General features: G+C 36.5%; 2 protein-coding genes across 2 annotated transcripts; both read left to right on the forward strand.

The window, feature by feature from the left end:
• The first annotated feature begins 5,018 nt into the window (after window positions 1-5,018).
• Window positions 5,019-6,067, forward strand: LOC149270416 (uncharacterized). Its single transcript, XM_089466506.1, has 3 exons — window positions 5,019-5,245; window positions 5,316-5,770; window positions 5,847-6,067. The coding sequence occupies exons 1-3, from the start codon at window positions 5,093-5,095 to the stop codon at window positions 5,932-5,934; spliced, it is 696 nt and encodes a 231-aa protein (XP_089322632.1). The 5' UTR covers window positions 5,019-5,092; the 3' UTR covers window positions 5,935-6,067.
• A 1,908-nt stretch (window positions 6,068-7,975) lies between these two features.
• Window positions 7,976-9,674, forward strand: LOC149270417 (uncharacterized). The gene is made up of 3 exons (XM_089469305.1): window positions 7,976-8,257; window positions 8,338-8,783; window positions 9,413-9,674. Exons 1-3 carry the CDS (start codon window positions 8,132-8,134, stop codon window positions 9,495-9,497), a joined length of 657 nt encoding a protein of 218 aa, XP_089325431.1. The 5' UTR covers window positions 7,976-8,131; the 3' UTR covers window positions 9,498-9,674.
• The last annotated feature ends 1,066 nt before the right edge of the window (window positions 9,675-10,740 follow it).

The raw sequence follows: 10,740 nt of genomic DNA on the forward strand, positions 1-10,740 counted from the left end.
CGAGCACAGCATGGGCTAGCATTGCCGCCGCGAATAAAAGTCTAGCATACTTTTAGAGCGGCGCAGAAATGTACATAAGAAAATGTTAGTTAACATTGCGATATTTATGGAAACTGTTGGAGAACGTATTACATACTTTTAGGTCTTGTAAAAAAACATGTTTCTTTAACATTTTGATTTTGTCGACCTTTTTTATGAAAGCTAACATACCATGCTAACATGCATTTACCGTAGCCTTTGCTTTGCTAAAGGGCTCTCACAAGACTGTTTAAATATTACAAACAAAATAATTAACTATAATTAAACTCTTATTAAACAATATATAGATTTATTCACATGCGACACAATATATTGTACCATATTAGCATAGTGGATAAGCCGCTTGTAAACTATGTCAAACTAAGCACCCATTAGGTATATCGAGTGAAGACACAATACAACGTGAGGGGCTAACCCAAATGTTAATGGCCCCCGCCAATCGAGACACTTGCTAGGTTGTATCAGAACTGTAAATAGCATGCGAATTGCCCAGAGGCGAGTTAGAATCACCTCTCGACCTCCACATAAGCTAAGGACATGCAAAGGAACTGTACGATGCGAATGTTAAATTTTCAATATACTATGAGCACAATGCAATGTATCCTATAATTAGTAGTCTATACATATATGAATATATACATATATAACTAGAACTTGAACCCAACTATGCTGTACATAGAAACATATATATAGATACACAATATAAAATGTAGCTAAGCGTTAAGATGGTAGCATTTAGCGTAGCCAACATCTCGAGCCCCTTCCCTTCTTGCCATAGAATATGCTTTAATAACAGTTCAAGTCGTTGTGATTTTTGTATGTATGTCTATAGATGGAATATCCCTAACTAAACGAAAAACCTAAAGAGCTAAAGCCAACAAGTTGAAGTAATACAAGAAATTATGCAGAAGCACAATCATTGAACGAGTGAAACGAAAAAGCTATCGCAGCCAGACAACCCTATAAATATATACATACATACATATTCATATACTCAAACTAAATCTAAAAATAATACGTAGAGCTATTATATACATACATTCATATGATTTCAGCTTGATTGAGTCTAGTTTCTTGATTTCACGCTCTGATTTTGAATGTTACATATCAATTGGAGATTAGGGCTTCTAGGCCCGCCTTTATGTAATATAGCACACCTGGTTTCCGATACTATCAATATCAGTACAAAAGAAAGCAGAAAACGAATTAAACTATCATTGTAATCTGAAATACTTTTATCAACCTCTCCTGTACATATGACGAGTCAATAATAAATGTCAAAGCGAATTTGCTGTAGTTCTTCCAAAATAACAAGAGAAACCAAGAAAAATATATAACGGAACTTAAGTCTACAGTTAATCGATAACATATTAATCGATAACGTATTAGAAACTTGAGTTCATCTATGAGAAAAGCAATTTGTAAATAACTCTGTTCATTTGTTGATTTCCTTAGTTCGTAAAAAAAAACTTTGACAGCATATCAGCGAGATCCTAAGTATACCGAAACTAACTTTTGTATAACTCGAAGAACTATTGTATGGAGGCTCTGTATTTTCTTTATCTTTTGATGAACATGCAAAAACGATTTAATCGAATTTATAATGTTAAACGCCAGTTAATCGTACATTAATATCAATTAAATTAAATTAAATAAATAAATGATTAGCGATTATGTCAGAAGCTAATACTAAAAAGATAGTTAGTTTATAAATTTTTTGTAAAACCAATTATCAATTAGTTCTTCTCTCTATAAGCAGATATGGATAATAATTAAAATCAAATTATGAATACAAAACAAAGTGAAATACATTGCATTCAATAAACAAAGGGAGGGTGTTAACAGCAGTCAATTAAACTGTTATACAACATGCTGTCAATAACATCATGTAGAAGACAGTTGCTAAAGGAAGGCAGCGCTGAGTGAGTAGCAGAGCGCATAATAAAGCGAAGTTGCCACAACAGGCATAAGTACGAAGCATATTTAATATGCGCGCGTGTGAGTGAGAAAAAGAAAAGAAATAACGTCAAGAGCGTGAGTGAGTGAGTGAGGGAGTCAGCGAGCAGAACGGCAGAAGTGTGAGCGAGAGCTGCAGTTAATGTGCTTATTTTAAAATTTAAATTGGCTTGCGCAATGCGCACTTGAGCTGGCAGAGCCCACAAAATTATAAAAGAGTGTTTCGGCAGCGGCAGGAAGAATACACATAAGAAGCCGCACTCACATGTCAGCCTGCGTGCCTTAACTTGTGTGTGTGTGTGTGTGTGTGTGTGTGTGTGTGTGTGTGTGTACGCTCTCAACTGCTGCTAGTTTTCGTTTTAATAGAAAGTTTGCATTGCGCTTCACCCACTCGGGGCTTGCTTCCTTCTCTCTTTTTTGTTGCTGTTCCTTTTGCATAAAGCGCTCAGAGTGTAATTAACAGTTACTTGCAGAAAGAGAAATGTTTGCATTAAGATAAACAACTTAATTATTTTCCTTGGCTGTGCGTGCGAGTGTGTGATTGCATGTAAGTATGTAGGTGCGCGCCTATGTGTGTGTGGGTGTGCGTTTCTTCGCACTTTGCTGCGGTTGCCATCGGGCAGACGCTGCATTGGAGTAAGCGAGCGAGCTATATAAATGCACTTGAGCTAGTTACAGTCGCAGGCGAGCTTAACTCCAAGGCGAGGAGCTGTGTTAATGAAAGCATCAAAGCTAGTTGAGTAATTAAATACATGCATGCTTACTTTCGGCAAGTACCCATGTGTGTGTGTGTGGGAGTCATAGTATGCGTAGCTGTGCGTGTGTTATCAAGTGTGCCAATTAGTGAGCAGCTTTCAATTTCCTTACGACTGAGCGTAAATGAATATGAGAACAAACTAGCGAAATTATTGTGCAGTAATTCGAACAGGTGCTGCATATATACATATACATATTTTCCTATTATATTTCACACATATAAAATCTTATGAATTGAGTTGTAGCAGTGCCAAACATTTAATATTTAAATGAAATCAAAATTTATTTTTTGATATTCATTGGACCAAATTCACATTTTTAAGCTTTAACAAAACACTTAAATTTAAAATCGAAACTAATTATGCTGTATTTATTTATTTAATTGCTTTAAAATCGTATAATACTTTTTACACTAATTAAAAATTAAATTAAATGCAATAGGGGAATAATATACTAATTGTTGGGGAGTCATATTCATGTTTAAGATTAAATATTAAATAGTTTTTCCGAACTGTTGGTTAATATCTTTTATATATCTATAGTTTTATGTTCTAGTTGAAAATATTTGTTCATGTTTTTCGCTTATCACTAAAATGAATAAAAATAAATAGAACTGACCTTGACAAGAATAGAGGCGGACATGACATGGAATTCCAGATATGAAAAGCTGGACAAACAGGTAAATTTAATTAGTTAAACAAGCATTTTAGTACACTGCACTATTTAGCTCCAAGAAGTTCGGCAGAAGCCGTCGCAATCTATTTGAAATAATAAAATTTATGGACTTCTGTTTGATAGTGCCTTATCGCATAGCTTTGAAATGCTTTCAAAATTTGTAAGCGATAGTGAAGTATCTGATAAATATATATCTATATCTGATTATTCAATTGTGATGGCAACCGTTACAAAATCCCACCCTCTAAATAATTGTGTGTTATCAGACCTAGTTCTGGGAATAACTGAAAAGTTGAAACTTGATTAATTAAACATTTTCATACCAACTGTCATTTGTTACTTATTATTTATTGTATTTCCACGAAAATGCGATAACCGTACTGAGAACTAGCTGTGAGCCTATTGATAATTTATCTAATAACCACTTATGAATTTCATGCTCATCTAAAATCTGAATTTTAAACTAATTTCGTTTATCGCTGCAGAAAAGTTTTCCCTTTGCTTTATACATATGTATTTATGTATATCTATGCAATTGTGCTCTACTCCACTTAAGGTTAATCAAAACTTTTCGCTCCCAGCCTGCTCGTCTATGTACTGGATGTGCAGTTGTATTTAGCTAGATTTTCGGGTAGAGCGCTTCTATTTATTAAAATTTTACACATGGCCCAATTAAATAATTAAGACATGCGAGACATGAAACACTTTTTGCTAACTTTTTTGGCACAACTGGCAATAGTTTTTAATTAAATAAGGGGCACTGGGGCTCGCACCTGAAACAAAGTTCAGGCGGTTCAGTTCTTCGTGTACTGCTGGGGGCGTGGCACTGTCTTCTGTAACGAGCAAAAATGTGTTCTCGAGTGCCAGAAAGTTTTCGTCTCGGGTGCCATTTAGCTGCCTATGTCCAAATAGCTGTAAATGTGTGTCAACTGTACCAGAAAGTTGTAAAGCACCCACTGCCCTCCCTCTCTCACTCTCTCTCTCTCTCTTTGTCTCTCTCTCTCTTTCTACTACCCTTCTCTTGCTCACATACAAACCCTATTTTCGGATCTTGTAACTCGTTTAAAATTAATGTGCCAGGCAGCTGTTCGACCTGTTTTTACAGCGTTCAACAAGACAAAATGGCGACAAGTTGCCGTTAACTGTTTACCGTTAGCCGAGCACAAGCTTTAACTACTGTTCAACACTGAACTAGAACTAATTTGATAAAGAGAGAGTTTCTCAAAAGTCGCCCAATCATTGGCTGTCTGCATGTGCAAGTAATTCTGCTGGAAGAAGACTGTTATAAATAATGGAAAAGCTCCCTGGATTTTTGTTTATCGACCAGAGTATACTTATGTTTACCTACCACTTCAATTGGCAACAATCAATTCTCTATGAGGCCGCAGCAAATGTAACTCAATTGCAGCTGTGGGTATTAAGCGATGAAGCGTTCTCTCATCACATGACACAATGTGCGCCGGACATTTCTCAACACTGCCGGTCAGCTATGTAGTGCCGTTGATCAACACTGCTCGTATGTTTATTTTTATCAGAGCTATGATATCATATGATTAATTGACTGGTAATTAGCGCGATTGATCAGCAGTTCGCAGTTCAGTTTGACTGCCGTATGTCAGAGAGGGTTCGGTAACAGAAGCCAGGCCACACGCAAAGCATTTGCAGAATGTCTTCAAAGGGCGACGAATGGTGCTTCGGGCTGCTCTCGGTCTTCCTCTTGCTGGGCGTGCTGTGTGGTCACACGGTTGAGGCAGATGACAGTGGCACGACTGCCCAGGCCTGCAATGTGAGCACCAGCATGGCCCTTGATCTGCAGAAGGTAGGCGAACGGCAAGTGATGTTCGATTAATCCGTATGAGTGCTGAAAAAGTTCCACTATTTGTATGTAGTTCTCGGGCATCTGGTGGGAGATCGCGCGACAGCCAACTGGCTCAATGTTCTGCACCCAGATCAATATTACAGTACAGAACACGACGGAGGATAATGTGCTGATCTATTCGACCTATTCGAATACGATTACCTATCCGTGGGTCAATCAGACCATGAATGCAACGTTAACCATAGCAAATGATACCTCGGCAGCTGGCGGCTATAACTTTACCTTCTGGAATCCACCCCAGTATACGCCATATACGGTCTGGAAGGTCTTAGATACGGATTATGCCAACTACGCTTTCGTCTGTGGCTACACCAACTCCATGGATAACTCGACGGCCTTCGCAATGATCATCGCCCGGAATCGAACGCTGTCGACCACCTATTTGGATAGCCTCGAAAGTGAGAGTTCCAGCCGGTATGATAATTTCCCCAACGGCAGCATGACTCTAATCACACAAGACGGCACGTGAGTATCGCTATCGCTCAAACCATTTTTATCATATATTCCATTGTACATATATATATCTCAACTCTTTCCGCAGCTGCGAAGGAAATGGTGCTGATCCCTCGACCGCCTTGACAGCGTTCTATGCCATTTTCGCTTTGGTTATTTATGCCTTAACCAAATAGTGAAGAACTATTCATAAGTAGGAAGTTTAAATGCTTTTTCAGTGTTGGTAAACACACAATAAATAAATTTCAATAGCATTTGTAAAATAAACATTGCAAATTAATAAATAAATTAATAAATTTTGCAATCATATTATTATCATTATTTTTTTTTTTATCTAGTAAGTATTATATCTAATCCCAGTGTTGGTAAACAACTTTCTAGTTGTTGCTTACAACTAATGACCAAACTGTTTCTATGTCATTTTTCTTTTCGTTTGCTTTTATGATGACCTTGATGAAGCTTTAAGTGAGCAATAATAAAAATGTCTTCTATTCCTTCAATTTTGTCAAATTTGAGATGGTAAAAATCTTTAATAACATTTCTGGCGAAATACAATAAAGCCTTAGATTGTTTAGATAGAAGCGGAAATATCGTAGCATATCAGTTTATATATGTTTACTCGTGGGCTTTCCGTTATTTCTATATCTAATGTCTTGAACTCAGTTCTGTGACGATGTGCGCAATTTATCGTTGCTGTGCACTATCTGTGGTATCTAATTATCAAATACTATAAAAGCATTTATGACTCACGTAATGATGTTTTTGAGGTGCCACAAAACACTTTTCCTTTGTCTTTAAGGTGGGTAAAAACGCACGATCTTTAGATGATAATGATTATGTCTGCGAATTGTGCTTCTTTTATTCTAAATGTCTAACAAATAATAGGAGGAATGCCCGTAAAGAACTGATAACATGCATAATATTATGACATTGTTGATAACTCAAAGACCCATACAAATAAGAAAGCGAATGCAAAAGTTACGACACTGCAAAAAGAAGATATATATTCAGTGAGTAATTTAGCTTGAAATTGAAATTGAATTGACGGATCTAGAACTTCATTTCAAATACTTGTTCAATTGTTCAGTAAATAAACGAGATATCAGTTGATAACTTATTTTTTATTCTCTTTAAATACTTGAGCTTATTACGTGTGATGCTCGCGTGACTGAGCTAGGACTTGTTTAGCTAAGAGAACTCTAGCCAATAGCCATGAAATATATAATATATATGTTTTCTTCAAAAGACTTGCCGTATCTTTTTAACAGGTTCGCATCATATAAATAAAGAATGTACCGTAATAAAAAATTGCCCACAATTATCTGGCGAAAATTCCCTTGTTTCAAGTTTATCACGTAGTCTGTTTATAAGGCAATGAGTAAGAGGAGCGAAATTATATACATTAATATACATACATATATGTATATGTACAAATTATTTGCTGATATTCCCAAAATGACAGTATTTAATTCAATGCAATAAATAAATACATTAAATGTTGTTATCTCTTTATTTGATAATATAATTATTCCATAAAATTTTAAATAAAAATAGACTACAAATATTCTGATTTTTTCTTTAATCTTTTATTAAATAAAAAAGAAAAGTTTATTGTATTTTAAACATATGATAATAAGTTAATTGCATGCAACAAAAACAAATTATAAAGTACAAATTTATAAAATACGTAATATATATATTAATTTATAAAATGTAAGCCTAAATTGAGCAGATACCTCTTTCAATTAGTTGATGATAAATAAACATGATATCATAATTGAAATACATAAACAATTTACAAATAGATAAGCGAATGTTTTGGCAATAGATAATACTTGATGTATACCTGTTCGATGCTATTGTATTTCCCAAGCATTAGTCAATGCTGCTAATTTTAGAGGGCACATGTCGATAATTAAAGGCTCAATTGTTTGATAGTTGAGCAAATAATAGGGCGGGGAATTTTTTATTTCAAATGAAGGTACATTCGGGTGCATGGATTTTATACGTAATATCTTAAGCCAATGCGCATAGTCATTCAGTTTGAACCTCGAATGGAGAACGATAAGAGACGTCAGTCAGAGTCGAAAGTAAGCTGCAGCGAAGACTCACTATCTGTGTGTGTACATGTGTCGGTGTGTGTGTGTGTCGTCGTGTGTCGATAAGGCACAGCACAGTTATATTGCGTATATCTGACTGGCATAACTATAAAAGCCACAATAGCAAAGGGCGCACCGACAGTAATACGAGTCAACTCAATCGAACCAAACCGAACCGAACCGAACCGAAACGAGGTTATCGAACGCGTCGGTCAGGATATATAAATAAGTGCAGCGATAAGCCGGAATATAGCAAAGCGAATACCAAACAGAAATGATGTGGAAAGTTGTGATTGTGCTCGTTGCGGCCTTGGCCCTGGCCTCAGCCCAAAATCAGCCAACCGGACCGCAGACCTGCAGCGCAGCAGGAGTGCAGAGCTTGGACTGGAATAATACCGCAGTAAGTGTGGCGGATCTTTGTGCGAGTGGAATGAGTATTGCAGCGGCGGTTGCTCTTTGTTCTTGTTCTTGCCTCTTTAGCTGTTCGGCCGTTGGCTGGAAGTGGCACGCAATCCCCTTGACGACGCGCCAGCCTGTTTGGAGTTCAACGTGGGCCTGTTGTCGGACAACACGACGTTGAGCATTAATGCCTCCCACTCGAGCTCCAGCGCGTCGCTCTACTCGAACATCGCTGAGACGGCCAAGGTGACGCTGACGCCCAATGCCACGACTGGCTACAATGTCACCTTCTACCAGGACAATGCAGCGCAGCCGCCCGTGTTCATCAAGCTGCTGCAGCTCATCAACAGCACCTACGTCACAGGCTGCGGCTATACCGATCCCAATAATGCGAATACCAGCTATGGCTTCATTCTGGCCTTACAGGGCAAATACGATGCCGCGGGCATCAAATTGGTCAACGACCAGGCCTTCCCATTGTACAGCAATTTCCAGAACAACTCATACGCAAACATCACACAACTTGGGTAAGTTAGTTCACAGTAGCTATGCCTTCATTATCGTTTTCTATTTCGTATTCATTTCATATTAATTATTATTGTTGCATATTAATTATCCCTTTAAGGGATACAGTCCTCGTAGTCCCCTGAGCTGCATTAAATTTTTGCTGTTTATTGATATCGTTGGGTATTTCCAAACATTTAGCATGATTTAAACAAAATTTTTTATATATATTTTTTTTATTTATTTATTTTTTTTTTTATTTGCAATCTGTCTTGTATAAAACTATAAGCAAATCTTTAAACTACAACGAGATGAATCCATATATTTTTAAATAATTTCAAACATAAATATCTAGTTATGAATATCACTATAAAATTAGCAACTCACAAAGTTTTTCTAAATAAAAATACATTCAAATTCAAATACAAGACATCTAGCCGCAAATATATTTCATTTATTCTCAATTAACTGCATAATGAAACATCAAACAGCAGTAATAAACGGCTGACTCATTTCCCTTATTGTAAGATTTATATGAAATATTAATAATTGCATAGCTTTGCTATTCAGTGTTGTTGATAAATTAAATTAAATAATATTATTTCCTGAAATCAATTTAAAATCAATTTGTAATTTTTTTTTTTTCTTGCAGCTGCTACAAAAGCTCGGCCACCCAGTCGCTGCCAATGATCTCTGGCATCCTGGCCGTGGCTCTGCTGCTGATTAAGGCGTACTAATAAAGGGAAAAGCCAAATTGCCGAGCTCGTTAACTTGCTGGCTTGCTACGCGTGTGTATTGGATTGACTTTTATTTAGTTTTTAGTGTTTATTTAAATTTGGAAATCGTGTCGTGACGCATCTAGGTAAAAAAAAATAAAAATAAAAAATAAGACATGTAAAAAAAAGCTCTAAAAACGATCATGTGCTTCGGTCTTGTCGCTTTCATTGAACGAATGTTGTTGCTTTTGTTATTGTTGTTGGTTTTTAGCAATCGACGCTTTAATTTGTACGCGACAAGTACAAAGCACGCGAGATAAGATAACAAAAAGCAGGCGACAGCACGGTGCAAAGATAAAATTAGATAGTCAAACAGGTCACCCACAAATAAAAGAGCCTCGAAACAGCCACAACAACAACAACAATCGCTACAACAGCAACACGAAAATTCGCTAGTTCACAAGTGCGTTGAAAATCAATCATACGCCCCGCATACGTACACGCACCTTTCAATTTAGCGAGCAAACCTTATCGGCAGACAATAAAACATCTCATAGCATTTCCCCTGATTGATATGGCAAATCACTCAAATCATTGGATTTTTATTTTTATTGAATATAAAGCATATATGTATTTATTTTTTTTATGCCATGCCATTAATTAAAGCGCTTAGCCACGGCCCACACTCATTATCAATGGGCAGCAATAATTGCTGCCATTATGTGGGCGCTGTGATTGAGAGCTGCTCGGTAGCTATATACTAACCAATATCGCCCTAATTCTAATGGGTATTTTTTATTGTGTCATGCGGTTTAGGTTATGGCATAAAATATATTACACATTATCGAATTAAAGCGAATTAGAGCTATAGAAAATTTTCAGGGTAGATACTACATAAAGGTGTGATTTTAGTTGATATATAAAATTGAAAATTGCATAAGATACACTTAATACACTTTTGAATACCACGAGCTACAATTATTAGGCTTTTGTCAGAGTAGGCACGACCTTAATCTTAGCTAAAATAATAAAGCAATTAGTCGGAGCAATGATGTTATGGTTATTAGAAGTCAATTAAATGCATTTATTGGCGCCCCGAGCTTACGCGTATCTTTTCTGAATATGTCGAAAATAAGCTTTAATGGTTGATTGCGCTGAGGAATAACATTGTTTCCATATCTAAGATTAAAAGGAATGCAATTTAATACCACTAATACACGTGGTATTCCAATTTGAAACGAGCTGCATGCATAAATTACAAAAA

The sequence above is a fragment of the Drosophila arizonae genome, chromosome 2, assembly GCF_054131065.1.
Source record: "Drosophila arizonae isolate 15081-1271.41 chromosome 2, UAZ_ARI_1.0, whole genome shotgun sequence".
NCBI classification, from domain to species: Eukaryota; Metazoa; Arthropoda; class Insecta; order Diptera; family Drosophilidae; genus Drosophila; species Drosophila arizonae.